The 15,439-nt window shown below is 35.2% G+C and overlaps 1 protein-coding gene across 23 annotated transcripts in view; it reads left to right on the forward strand.

Moving 5' to 3' along the window:
• Positions 1–15,439, forward strand: part of SLC38A9 (solute carrier family 38 member 9) — a 124,264-nt gene that overhangs the window by 90,499 nt on the left and 18,326 nt on the right. For all 23 annotated transcript variants that reach the window (XR_011530576.1, XR_011530579.1, XR_011530577.1 and 20 more), the window contains one exon: positions 11,715–11,821. Coding sequence is in view for 13 of the 23 variants with exons in the window: in XM_070587576.1 (XP_070443677.1) it covers positions 11,715–11,821 (107 nt within the window). In the remaining 10 variants the exon portion in view is untranslated. The remainder of the gene's footprint in view (positions 1–11,714; positions 11,822–15,439) is intronic.

The following is a 15,439-nucleotide window of genomic DNA, read 5'->3' on the forward strand; positions in this document are numbered from 1 at the left end:
TCTGCAAAGCATATAAGCTCTACTGTCAAAATAAACTAAGACTCTGACTACTTCTTAGCGTTTCCACCAAAAGAACTGTGGCAAACTACTAATCTCTCATCTGATTATTGTAGTAACCTCTTAACTAGTCTCACAGTTTCTACTCCATCTCCCCCTTCCATAGTCTGTTCAACACCTAGCAGCTGAAGTGACGTTTTTAAAACAAACTTCAAAAGCCTCTAATGGTTTCCCATCTTATTCAGAATAAAGTCCACAGGCCCTATATGATTCGACTCCTGACTTCCTCTCTGATTTCATCCCCTACTACTTTCCCACTCATTCAGTCCACTCCAGCCACACTGTCTTCTTGCTGTTCCTCAAAATACCAAGCACACTCCTAACTCAGAATCTTTGCACTTACTGTTCCCTGTACATGAAATTCCCATGTCCTCTCTCGGGTATCTGCATCGTTAGTATCGTTAGAGAGGTCTTCCCTGACGTCCTGCCCACTCCCACCCCTCCTTCTTTTTCCTTATTTTTCTTTAGAGCTCTCATTACTACCAAATCTTATGTGCAAGTATCCCTGGCTATCTAAATTTATTAAGTTTCTGATTTTGATAATGAGTTGGAATATTATTGAGTGATATCTATTATTCTAATCTGCTTAGTTCCTGAGTTTCAGATAGAAAGTAGCAGAAGTTAAGGTAACAAGGGACTTAGCCATAAATGTTTCCAAATCTACTTGGTTCTTGAATTTTGATAATGAAAGTTCAGACAGTAAGGAATACCTTATTTATTTTTTCCTTGTGTATCTGTCTCCTTTAAAAAGTTAGCTTTCTGAGAAAAGGGATGTTCTTTGTTTTTGTTTTTTATACTCCTCTATTACTATTGTATCTCCAAGGCTTATACTACTTCCTGGCATATAGTGAGTACCCAGTAAATAATTGTTGAATGAATAAATGTGTTTATCTCTACTCCTTCCTAAATCCCATTAAAACAACAGTAAAGAAATAGATGTAAAAAACAAACACAAAGAGCCTCTATAGAAGAAACAATAGCAGACAAGAGAGAGCAACATAGTTTTAGAAGCTGGAAAACTGATAGATGGTTGGTACTGCCAGCAAAGAAGAGAAAGCTGAAGTGTAAGGACCTGTAGAGAGGGATTCCAACACAAAGGAGGCCAATTTGAGCCATACAATCCTTGAAAGCTTCAGCATTTGGAGGCATTTGTGTAACTCTGAAAGCAAGGGTAAAGAGAACTTAAAATGAGAGAATTTCTTGAAATTTTTTATCAGGAATGTTAGATGTAACCCTTCCTTTCCCTCTTCAACCTAGCAAGGGATGGAAGAAACTGAATCAGTCTCTGAACTCAGGTTTGACAAACACAACAAAGAGGGGGAATAAGGCTAGTCTGAAAACAGGGATTAAGCAAAAGCGTATATGCTGAATGGTGAGACCATACACTCACCTATACCCCTCCAACTCTCTTGTCTTCACTCCTTTGCTCCAAGAATGCTGATAGCATAGGATAATAGAGGATTCTCATCTGGAGAAACTGACAAGCCCAAGAGAAAAGACCTAGAGTCTCAAATATTTGGGTTCTACCAAAGCAGGTACCTTGCTTGTGTCAGACTATTGAGATATCTACTAAGTATACATGTTTTTAGTGCTTCACTTTTAAATATAAACAAATAGACACAGATCACTAGATATTTGTGGAAAGCCTCTTACATGAAAACAAAACAGAAAAGAAAAAAGGAACTTGAAGGGAAAAGAGAGTAAGAGGGAACAAAAGAAAACTTCCCAAAAAATTACACCCTCATAGTGACAGAAGAAAGTGATAGATCCATGAAACAATACTTGGATGCCAAGAAAGAAAGGAAAGTAGGGAGTTTGGTCTTAGATCAAAAATATAATAGAAATCAGAATTCAAAGAAAATTTGGAAGATAAAGCTAACTTCCCAAAAAATAGACTAGAAATCTTGGATGAATGGATGGACAGTTGGATGGATGGACAGAAAGAAGGAAGGGAGGGAGGGAGGGCAGAAGGAAAAATGGAGAAAATATAAGAAAATTAGAGCATTAATTTAGGTGGCCCAATGTCCAACTAAAAATAGTTCCATAAAGAGAGAAAATGAAGAGGAGGAAATTATCAAAGAGATAATTTAAGAAATTTCCCCAGAACTGAAGAACATGGGTTTCTAGATGTAAAGGGCCTGAAGTGCCCAGCACTGTGACTAAGACTCACACCAAAGCATATCATCATAAAATTTCAAAGTACCAGGAATAAAGAGAAGACCCTTAAAGCTTCTGGGGATGAAGAGTAGGGTCTATGCAAAAGGTCTGAAATCAGGATAGTATCAGACTTTTTAACAACTCTGAAAGCTAGAAGACAACAGAAGTGTCATCAGATGTCTCAGAATAAGTTATTTTAACCTAAAATTCTAATCCCACCAAACTCTCAGTCAAGTGTTAGAGAATAATATATTTTCCGAAAGTAAAGTCTCACAAAATTTTACCTTCCATGCACTCTTTCTCAGGAAAAAACTGCAAAATGTGCTCCACCAAAAAGAAGTAGTAAATCAAGAAATACCCAGAGTGATGGTGAAGGGAAATCCTAGGAAACAGCTGTGCAACAGGCCTAGAGAGCAACCAGCCCAGATTACAGCAGGTAGACAGATGGCCCCAGGAGGCATTTTTTTCCAAGAAAAAATAAAATGGAAAATATTATTTAATGTGTTGTATAGCTAGAGTGGAGTTGTATCATTTTTTTGGAGAGTTGGAAAAGAATTACTGTTAACTAGAAAATTAGGCAGCCAAAAAGGAAAAAGTCAATTATTACCTTTAGAAAAACAGGTCAACAAAAGTATTTTTATGTGAGGAAGAAAATGTAATAATACAGTCCATGGCTTAACAATGAATAATATATAATCACAAAAATTAAAACATTGAATATTGATTTTGAAAAATCAAAAGTATAATTATATTGGGGGAATAGGAGATGGGAAAGTATGAGTGGTAGTAGTGGTATAAATTAAAGCCTTCTAGTGGAAAACCAATGAATTATGTCTAAAATTTAAAAATAAAGGAAAAGGAATATAAGCATATTACTTAAAAATAAGCTAGATTATAAATTTAAAATATGCTGAAGAGTTAGCAGAGTTAAAATTAGTTGACTCTGGGAAACAGGATGCAGGATGGGAGGTATGAAGCAAGAGAATGCTGGTTTTCATTAGAAACCTTGTAATACTATTAACTTTTAACAATTAGTACGCATTTAAGACTACAGTTGATTACATTTTTTAAGTGAAAACTGTTAAATGCTTTGAGACTGACTTCAAAGAGACTTCAGACACTGATTATCAAGGATTATCAGGTGATTTGCCATTTGATAGCAGCATTGTGTTCATTTGTAACCAGAAAAAATAATTTTCTAACCACATATGCTTTAAATAGTTTTGTTATTCACTTTCCATTAGGAGCAGACTACATTTTACCATTCACTTGTTGATACCTAATAATGCTTCCAAATATAATGGAATTTCTGTCTTCTTATTTTTTACACGTATGCCCCACTGTTTCTTTGGTTTTGCTTTTGAACTTTTTATTGAAGTATAACTTACATAGACACAAGTGCACAACTCTAAGTGTACAGCTCGATTAATTTTCACAAACTGAACACACAAGATACCCAGCTCCCAGATCAAAAACAGAAATTACTAGCATCCTGGAAGTCCCTCTCATTCTCCCTACCAGTCACTATCTCCCTGCAAAGATAACCACGTTCTAACTTCTAACCCAAAGGTTAGTCTTGCCTGTTTGTTTAACTTAATAGAAATGGCATATACAGTATGTATTCTTTGGTGTCTGGCTTCTTCTAATCAACATTATATTGTCATATTTATCCATATTATTGTGTGTATTTGTAGTTCATTCGTTCTCATTGGTATTTCATTGTATAACTATGCCACATTTTATCTTTTACTGTTAAGGGACAGTTGAGTAGTCTCCAGTTTTTCACTATTATGTTTATGGCATTAGTCTTCATTCTCATACCTATCTTTTGGTGAACACATGGCTGCTTTCTCTTGAGTATAAACCTAGGAGTGGAATTGCTGGGTCAAAGGGCGTGCATATATTCTGCTTTGGTAGATATTGCCAAACAGCTCTCCAAAATGGTTGTACCAATTTACATTCCCCACCAGTAGTGTTTGAGTGTTCTAGTTGCTCCGCATCTTCACTAACACTTGTATTTTCTGTCTTTTCCATCTAGCCTTTCTGGTGGGTATGTAGTAGTATTTGGTTTTCATTTGCATTTTCCAGTGGCTGATGAAGTTAGCACCTTTTTTATGTTCATTGGCAATTTGGATTTCCTCTTTTGTCAAGTGTCTCTTCAAGTCTTTTGCCCATTTTTCTAACTATTTTTTTCTTATTGATATATAGGAGTTCTTCATACATTCTAGATATGTGTCCTTTGTCATATTAATGTATTGCAATTATCTTTTCCTTCTCTGCCTACTTCTTTTCTTAATATGCCTTCTCAAAGGAAAAAAGTAGGCAGTTTGAAAATGATCAGAAGTTTGAGTCTTCTTTAAAACTACTTTGTGAAGAAATCTCTCTTTAATTTACTGTGCACTGATCATAGTGTAAATGTCTCAGGTCTTTAAAAAGGCATATTTTCCATACGAAAACTTGTACAAGAATGTTCATAGCAGCATTATTCATAATAGCCAAAAAGTGGAAAGAACCCAAATGTCCATCACCGATGAGTGGTTAAATGAAGTGATATATTCATACAATGGAATATTATTTGTCAATAGAAGGGAATAAAGTACTGTGGTGATGGTTGCACAAGTTGGTTAATCTACTAAAAACTATTTATTGTACATATTAAATTGGTGACATATATGTGAATTATGTTTCAGTAAAGCTGTTAAAAGGGATCTCAAGTTCTCAAGAAATTCACTCAAAAAGATAGTTTTGTTGGCTAATTGGAAAAAGCTGGATAGCTACTTAATTTGACAAGTTAGAAACAACGGTGGTATCACCTGCCTTAGAAAAGGATCAACTAACAAGTTCCTCAGGAGGCATCTTAGGGATAATGGAGGTTGATTGCTCTGAGAGACAGGAAAGATCAACTAAATTGAAGAGAACTTATTGAAAACCAATAGATCTTAGCAAAAAGCAAAATCATTTTTAAGAACAGTTTAAAGTAGAATTTTTGACCATTTCCATGGTTGAAAGTCCTTCATTCTGAAAATAAATGAATGCCTCTGATTATGTACCATACGTTGTCAAAAAAAAGACATGGCCCACTGTCGTCCAGGAACTTACAGTTGAGCAGTAAGACCAAGTTGTGAATTAACGATCATAGTACAAAGATATATACATGAGACATAGTAATATAGAGGAATTCATGTAAGTAAAAATTGGGAATGAGAGAGGGGTTCTAAATAGAGAATGTTTTAAGGGCCGAAAGGAGTTCTTTAAATGAAGAATTGGAGGAAGGGGTGTATGCCAGGCAAGGGAATAACAAGTTTACACAACAGATAAGGCCTGAGCTGATATGACCCATTTAGGAAATTACAGGAATTTGTATGTCTGGAATGAAAGAATACTTGCTGGGAAAGTGATGGGAGATAAGGATAAAGAAGCAAAGGCCAGATCATGAAGAGCAGTCTATTTTAAGCTAAAAGTAACTCTCTGGCTGGCTATCAGACTCTCCTTCCCCCTTATTTGGGGTTAGCTGAACTAGGAGACAGGCTTCTAGGTCTTCAGGAGGTCAATATGGTAGAGGAAGAATAGTCCTGTATTCCCTGCCTAAAAATAGGATTCCTAATGGAGCTGCTATAGTCAAATACAAAGAAAATTTAAAAAGATAAGTTGAGATCATAGGTGCCATAGCCTCATTTATTCATTCTCTCTGAATCAACAAGAATATGTAGAAAAACAATGATAATGACAACACTGTCAGAACCTTGGGATATGGCTGAAGCACTGCTGAGAAGATAATTCAAAGCTGGGTGATAAGTGATCCAGTGCCCAATTCCTATTTCACTGCCACTTTCTTAGACCACTTCCAGTACCAGTTGTGTCAGTTCAAGTTCTCCAGTAAGCAGACATCAAAATGGAGTGACAAGTACAAGTAATTTATTGAGGGAGCACTTATGAAACATAGAAGGGAGAGCAAGCAGGAGTAGGTGGCTGCATCAGACCACAGTGTAGCTCAGATCTGTGAAAGGAGAGAAGGAGAGGAGAAGGACTGGGTAGGAATAGACTCAGAAAGTTTTAGCCAACCCAATGTGAAGCTCTGGCAAAGATTGTCTGCAGAGGAGTCCAGGGTTGGGGAAAAGTGGTCAAGCCGTAGTACTCTGCTTGCTCAGTCATTATGCCAGGAGCTGCCCAGGGAGCGTGTGACTGCTGCTTGAATAGGTCGGCAGATCCCAAAGGGGCTGCAGCTGGAGGCTATCAGCTAACTGCACCCTTGCATCAGGTTCTCACTTGAAATGAGATCTGAGTAGTACACTTACATGGCTGCCACAGTCAAGTTTTATAATATTTTAATATAAATTTGGCATGTTATGGCCTAGGAATAACTTTAACAATGTCTGTTTTGTTAGCAATGTCTGTTTTGTTATTGTGAATGGTACCTTTTAATTTGTCTTTATATCTTCTAACCAGTTATTACAGGTATTATAAGATGTTGATTTTTTGTATTTTTTTTCTTTCTAGCTACCTTACTTTGAATTTTTTTTCTCTGCTTTATTGAGATATAATTGACACGTGTCTTAGCTATTGTGAATAATGCTGCAATGAACATGGGAGTGCAGATATCTCTTTGAGATCGTGTTTTCATTTCCTTTGGACATATGCCCAGAAGTGGGATTGCTGGATCATATAGTAGTTCTATTTTAAATTTTTTGCAGACCCTCCATTCTGATTTCCCTAGTGGCTGTACCAGTTTACATTCTCACCACCAGTGCACAAGGGTTCCCTTTTTTCCACATGCTCACCAGCACTTATCTGTTGTCTTTTTGATGATAGCTATTTTAATAGGTATTAGGTGATATCTCATTGTAGTTTTGATTTGCATTCCCCCGATGATTAATGATGTTGAGCAATATTACGTGTATCTGTTGGCCATTTGTATGTCTTCTTTCTTTTCTTTTCTTTTCTTTTTTTTTTTTTTGTTGGTGAGGAAGATTGGCCCTGAGCTAACATCTTTTGCCAATCTTCCTTTTTTTTCCCTCCCCAAAGCCCCAGTACATAGTTGTATATCCTAGTTGTAGGTCTTTCTAGGTCTTCTGTTGGGGTTGCCACCACAGCATGGCTTGTTGAGCAGTGTGTAGGTCCGTGCTCAGGATCTGAACTGGCCAACCCCAGGCCACTGAAGTGGAGCACACAAACTTAACCAGTCAGCCATGGGGCTGTTCCCCTATTTGTATGTCTTCTTTAGAAAAGGGTTATTTAGTTCCTCTGCCCATTTTTTAATCAAATTGTTTATTTTTGTGCTATTGAGTTGTATGAGTTATTTATATATTGTGGATATTAACCCCTTATCAGATATATGATTTCAAACATTTTCACCCATTCTGTATGTTTCCTTTTCATTTCATCAATGGTTTCCTTTGCTGTGCAGAAGTTTTTTAGTTTGATGTAGTCCCACCTGTTTATTTTTGCTTTTGTTGCCTTTGCTTTTGGTGTCAAATCAAAAAAATCACTGCCAAGAACAATCTCAAGGAGTTTATCCCTTATGTTTTCTTCTGGGAGTTTTATGGTTTCAGGTCTTACATTCAAGGGTCCAATCCATTTTGAGTTGATTTTTGTATATGATATAAGATAAGGGTCTAGTCTTATTTTTCTTGCATAAGGCTGTCCAGTTTGCCCAGCACCATTTATTGAAGAGACTGTCCTTTTCCCATTGTATATTCGTAGTCCCTTGGTAATAAATTAATTGACGATATAGGTGTGGGTTTATTTCTGGGCTCTCCATTCTATTCCATTGACCAAAGTGTCTGTTTTTTGCCAGTCCCATACTGTTTTGATTACTATAGATTTGTGATATGGTTTGAAATCAGCAAGCATGATGCCACCAGCTTTGTTCTTTCTCAAGATTGCTTTGGCTATTTGGGGTCATTTGTGGTTCAATACACATTTTAGGATTGTTTGTTCTATTTCTGTTAAAAATACCACATTTTCATATGAAAATTGGAATTCTGATGGGGATTCCATTGAATCTGTAGATTTCTTTGTAGTATGGACATTTTAACAACATTAATTCTTCCAACCCATGAGCATAGAATATCTTTCCATTTATCTGTGTCTTCTTCAATTTCTTTCATTATTATCTTGTAGTTTTCCATTTATGGATCTTTCACTTCCTTAGTCAAGTTTATTCCTAAGTATTTTATTCTTTTTGTTGCCATTGTAAATGGGATTGTTTTCTTAATTTCCTTTTCTAATAGTTCATTGTTAGTGTATAGAAATGCAACAGATTTTTGTATATTGATTTCGTATCCTGCAACTTTAGTGAATTTATTAATTCAACAGTTTTTTTGTGGAGTCTTTAGGATTTTCTATATATAATATCATGTCATGTGCAAATAGAGGCAGTTTTACTTCTTCCTTTCTAATTTGGATGACTTTTATTACTTTTTCTTGCTTAATTGCTCTGAGTAGGACTTCCAATAGTATGTTGTATAAAAGTGGTGAGAGTAGGCATCCTTGTGTTTTCCTGATCTTAGAGGGAAAGCTTTCAGCTTTTCATGGTCAAGTATGAATTGAGCTGTGAACTTGTCATATATGGCCTTTATTATGTTGATGTACATTCCGTCTACCTAGTTTCTTGAGAGTTCTTATTACAAATGGATGTTGAAATTTGTAAAATACTTTTTCTGCCTCTATTGAGATGATCAATTTTTATCCTTCATTTTGTTAATGTGGTATGTTACATTGATTGATTTGTGCATGTTGAACCATCCTCACATCCCTGGAATAAATTCCACTTGATCATGGTGTATGATTCTTTTAATGTATTGTTGAATTCAGTTTGCTAATATTCTGTTGAGGATTTTTATGTTTTGTTCATCAGGGATATTGGCCTATAATTTTCTTTTCTTATAGTGTTCTTGTCTGGATTTGGTATCAGGGTAATGCTGGCCTTGTGGAAATGAGTTTGGAAGTGTTCCCTCCTCTTTTATTTTTCAGAGAGTTTGAGAAAGATTAGTATTAATTCTTTTTCAAATCTCTGGTAGAATTGACCAGTGAAACTATCTGGTCCTACCTAGACTTTTCTTTATTGGGAGATTTTTTTATTATAAACTTCCCTCTTCTGTTTTTGCTGCATCCTTTATCTTTTGATATGTTATGTTTCCATTTTCATTTGTCTCAAGATATTTACTGAATTCTCTTTGGATTTCTTCTTTGACTCATTGGTTGTTCAGTAGCATGTTGTTTAATCTCCACGTATTTGTCATTTTTCCAGTTTTCTTCTTGTAATTGATTTCTAGTTTCATACCATTGTGGTTGGAAAAGATGCTTCATTTAGTTGCAATCTTAAATTTGTTAACACTTGTTTTGCCACCTAACATATGATCTATCCTGGAGAATGGTCCATGTACACTTGAGAAGAATGTGTATTCTGCTGCTGTTGAATGGAGTGTTCTGTAAATGTCTTACGTTTATCTGATCTAACATGTCATATAAGTCCAATGTTTCCTTATTGATTTTCTGTCTGGATGGTCTGTCCATTGTTGAAAGTGGGTTATTGAAGTTCTTTTCTATTATTATATTGCTATTTCTCCTTTCATATCTGTTGATATTTGCTTCACATATTAAGATGCTCCTGTGTTAGGAGCATAAAAATTTACAAATGTTATATCCTTTTGATGAATTAATCCCTTTATCATTATAGAATGATCTTCCTTGTCTCTTGTTACAGCTTTGGCTTAAAGTCTATTTTGTCTGATGTAAATATAGCCCTGCTTTCTTTTGGTTTTCATTTGCATGGATAATCTTTTCTCATCCCTTCACTTTCAGTCTATGTTTATCCTTAAAGCTGAAGTGAGTCTCTTGTAGGCAGCATCTAGTTGGGTCTTGTCTTATTATCCATTCAGCCAGTCTGTGTCTTTTGGTTGGAGGATTTAGTCAATCTACATTTAAAGTAATTATTGATGGGTATGGACTTAGTATTGCCATTATGTTAATTGATTTATGGCTGTCTTGTAGTTCTTTTCTTCCTCTCTTCCTTTGTGATTTGATGACTTTGAATTCTTACTAAAAAGTTTTTTAGTTGTTTCTGTGCAAAGAATATCTGCAAATAATAAAGTCATGTGTAAATAATAATTTTAGCATCCTCCCAAAAATGGTGCCTGTATTATAATTGCATATGTATAATGCTGACTGATGATGTGAAATGATCAGTCTTTTTCTTATTAAGAAAGCATCCTGCTATTCCCAATTTATTAAGAGGTTTTTTTAAAAAAAAAAAAAAAAAACAGAAATGAGAGTTGCTCCCACATTTTATTTTATTGCTGAAATGCAAAAAATTTAAAAGATTGTAGACAGAACGGGGGAAAATTTTCCTAAGAAAAATACGCTTTGAATTGCTCCCACAGATAAAAAGTTCAGATGAAAGCTAACAGACAAACAAAAAACTTGATGGGAAACAAAAGTATGTAATTTTTTTGACCTTACCTCCTGAATTCTTTTACAGCTAGCACTTGATTCTTAGTTGTTCTCACTTCCCTTCCTAAAATATTATAGCAAAAAATCAGTGGCTTCTCTTTTCTCATTTCTACTCTTTACACTAAGAAAGCCCTGAGATGCGTTGTTCTCCACTTTGCCACCTACTTTGGCTAGATCCAGCACTGTTTTCAGGTAAATCATGGTCTTATTCTACATAAAAACAATTTTTTCATTTTTGTATTAGCAGACCTCAAAGACAGAAATTGGCAGTGCTTTTGAAATGTGTTATTATTCTTATTTCAAAATAACTTTGTGTTTATTGTAGAAAATTTAGTGAATATGGTTAAGTGGTTAATTTAAAATAAATCCCATTAGCCGGAGATAACCACTATTCATACTTTCGTGGATACCCCTCCAGTCTTTTTTCTTTGCTTACGCATATATATACACACAGACACTTTTTAAAATAAGAGTAAAATCATATTTTACATGCTATATGAATCATGAACATTGGCTGTAGCATAAAATCTTTCTCTAGGACATAATTCTTACATACTGTATACCACTGAGCAACTGTATCATAGTTTAACCATTCCCCTCTATGTAGACATTTATTTCCAGTATTTTTAAGCAATGCTTTTTAGATTAGCCATTGAAGAAAGTTAAGTAACCGATTCTCCCATCCCTGATTTCTCTTCTAAAGATATTTTTGTGGCAAATTCTGCTATTAGAAGAGGAAGAACTTTAGAGCCAGACAGACTCTGAATTTGAATCCTTCTCTGTCACATACTTGTTCTGTAACCTCAAATAGGAGCAACTGATATAAAGTACCCTCACAGAGTAGTTGTTTCTTGATTCTTTTTCTTTCCCTTTCAAGTGCTTTGCTCAAATATAATACTGACCTTCAGGAACTTTGTAAAGACATTTTAATATTCTTATTCCCTGGACAGAATAGAGACAACTGATTTTTAGTAATCAATTTTTCGCTACTCATATTAATTTTCTAGTTGTCAGTTTTAATGTGTTTTTTCCCTCTCTTTTTCTCCTAGAGATAAGATTTCAGTTTCCACAGCTGACTGGAGTACTTACCCTTGCTTTCTTTATTCATAATTGTATTATCACACTCTTGAAGAACAACAAGAACCAAGAAAACAATGTGAGTAATTAATTGAGGAATTGACTTTTGTTACTGGATCTTAATTTTTAAATTTAAACCATAGAGCAGTGGTCAGCAAACTTTTTCTGTAAAAGTTCAGATGGTCAATATTTTATTTAACAAAGACCACACGGGTCACGTGGTCTTTGTTACAGCTACCCAACCCTGCTGTTGTGGCATGAAAGTAGTCATAGACAATATGTAAACAAATGAGTGGTGGCTGTGTTTCAAGAAAACTTTATATACAAAAACAGAAAGTGGGCCAGATTTCACCCATGAGCCATGGTTTCCCAACTGCTGCTATAAAGCTATCCCTGAAAAAACAAAGAGGTATAGCCAGTAGCCAATAGTGATGATAAAAGTGTTTTAAAAAACCCAAGTGACCTAAAAGAAGACAGGAAAAAGGAAACAAAGAATAGATGGGACAAATAGAAAACAAATAGCAAGATAATAGATTTAAACCCACTCATATGATAATTATGTTAAATATAGTCTAAACACTGCAAGTAAAAGACAGAGATTGTCAGACTGATTAAAGTAACAAAACCTAACTGTATACTTTCTATAAGAAACTTACTTTAAATGTAAAGATATATCACACAGACAATAAACATAAGAAGGATAGAGTAGGGGCCAGCCCTGGGGCCAAGTGGTTAAGTTCGCGTGCTCTGCTTTGGTGACCCAGGGTTTCCCCAGTTCAGATCCTAGGTGTGGACATGGCATCGCTCATCGGGCCATGTTGAGGCGGCATCCCACATGCCACAACTAGAAGGACCCACAACTAAAATATACAACTAGGTGCTGGGGGGATTTGGGAAGAAAAGAAAAAAAAGATTGGCAACAGTTGTTAGCTCAGGTGCCAATCTTTAAAAAAAAAACAAAAAAAAAGAAGGGTAGAGAAGCTGTTTTAATATCAGACAAAGTAGACATCAGAGCAAGGAGTATTGCCAAAGATAAAGAGGAACATTACCTAATGATTTTTAGGGATCACTTCATCAAGAAAATCATCATCATCATCCTATATATGTATGCACCCAATGACAGAGCTTCCAAATAAATGAAGCAGCCACAGTCAAAACTGAAAAGAGAAGTTGATAAATCCACAATTATAATTGGAGATTTCATCACTCCTCCCTTAATAATTGATAAAATAAATAGAAAATAAGTAAGGATATAGAAAACAGAAAAAATACAATCAATCTACTTGATCTAATTGGCATTTATAAGAGTCTTCCTTCAGACAGCAGCAAAACATGCATTCTTTTCAAATGCACATGGAACATTTACCAACATAGACCATATGCTGGGTCATTGAACAAGTCTCAATAAATTTAAAAAGATTGAAATCATACCAAGTATGTTTTTTAACGACTGTGAACTTAGAAATCAATAACAGAAATTACTTTGGGAAATTGACAAAATGTGGAAATTAAACAACTTACTCCTAAATAACCGATAGATCAAAGAAGAAATTACAAGAAAAATGAGAAAATACTTTGAGATTACTGAAAATGAAGACACAACATACCACAACTTGTGGGATGCAGCTAAAGCAGTGCTTAGAGGGAAATTTATAGCTGTAAAATGCCAACATTAAAGAAGAAATATCTCAAATCAATAACCTAACCTTCTACATTAAGACACTGGCAAAAGAAGAGCAAACCTAACCCAACGCAAGTAGAAGAGTTAACCAGTTACTTGTGGCCGTGTCTGCAGATTTTGAACCCAATTTGATAACTCCTAACCATGTAAACAAAAATCATGATGAAGCTCTAATGGTGGTTTATACAATTGTTACTGAATACAAGAGAAGGAAGAATTCACTGTGCCTGGGGCTTCTGAGACGGCTTCAAATGATGTTTTGCAGCATTGTTATGCAGGGAAAAATCTTTCTAAGTAGAAGGAAGTTAGCTCTCAAATTAGACCAAGAATGTAAGTCAAGCTCTTCTGTTTTTGTCTTTACTATTACCTGGTAACACATCTGACATGTTACCTGTGAATGGAGCTGAAATTGAGTAAATCTGGATTTTCCAAACATATTTTATTTTCTTCATGTGTAAAAACAGCATTATTTGATAACTACCTCTCAGGGTTTTAATCATAATTAAATATTATAAAATAGGAAAAATGTTTAACATGCTCTGGTGTATAGAGGGGGCTAGAAATTTTTAGTTTCTATACCCCTCTTACCCTTTCTCTCCCGACGTTTACAGACTGGATCTTTCTGTTAACAGGAGAGACTGTCTTCTCCTTCACATTCTTTCTAGTGCCTTTAAACTTGCTTTACAATGAGAACATATTAACTCTTCTCTAAGATTTCTTCCTATGATGGTAACAAGTTAGATTGCCAGAAAAATACATAACTGAATCACTTCCTTCTTTCTTTCTCTCTTCTCTCATCACTGTACTAGATTTTAATGTTAAAAGTGACTCATCACCATGGGTTTATGGTATACAAGAAAGCCATGTGTACAATGTTGCTTTATTGTTTTATAATAACCGTAATTGGAATATGCTTGTTAAACTGCTCACCATCCTTTATACAAAGACTGTGGAGAGAAATTTTTCTCTGTTTTCAAGTCTAGGAAAAAGTTTCTCTTAACGAACCCATTCTTATTATTTGACAATAAGGGTCATATAACTATTCTTGTTTCTGTTTTTGCCATGACTTTTGGAAGACAGGAGGATTAAGTTCTCTTAGCATTTGCTATACCTTTTCTTAGGCAAAATATATTTTTAGAGTTTTTGTCGTCCCCCACCCCCGCACTTTAGATTTGGTTTTTATCTTGGGAATGTTTATCTTATTGTACTTATACTTTTATCATAAACAGTTTTAAATCTTTTGAGGGAATAGGAAGAAAATCTTACTTATCCTAAGTAAACATTTGGAACTTTGAAAATTGAGGACATACTTCATACCCTTTACCTCTAAATCGTTTCCTACTCCTTCACAAATTCCCTGACTCATTGCCACTTGAACTAAGCTGTGTACTCCAAATTTTAGGAAGTTTAGAGAAATATATCGAAAATATCCATTTCATCTTCACAAGAAATAGTGCATATGTCACTAATAGAAGATACCTTGATGCGAACTAAGTCACCTATATATCCTAATCAACTGCTCTCTTATGCCAACTTAGACCAAGTACCCTAGAAACCCATTTTGTGAATTGGGATTCTCATGTATTGAACCATTCTATTCATAAGGCTGTGCTTCTCAAATTTTGCCACCAAAGTTTCCTTAATGACAGAGGAGAACACCTTGTGTACCTGGGAATCTGGGGATGAAAAACACAATTTCAATGAAGTCTCATGTTTTATCTTAAACACTCATGTGTATTTTATTGTGTTCATCATTAGTTTGTCTTACTAGAAAGCAGTCTTAAAATAATGAGTTGGGGCCAGCCCTGTGGCCGAGTGGTTAAGTTCATGTGCTCCGCTTCAGCGGCCCAGGATTTTGCCAGTTCGCATCCTGGGCGCAGACATGGCACTGCTCATCAGGCCTTGTCGAAGCGGCATCCCACATGTCACAACTAGAAAGACCCACAACTAAAATATACAACTATGTACTGGGGGGATTTGGGGAGAAAAATCAGTAAAATAGTAATAATAATAATA

Source organism: Equus przewalskii, chromosome 20 (assembly GCF_037783145.1).
Source record: "Equus przewalskii isolate Varuska chromosome 20, EquPr2, whole genome shotgun sequence".
NCBI lineage: Eukaryota > Metazoa > Chordata > Mammalia > Perissodactyla > Equidae > Equus > Equus przewalskii.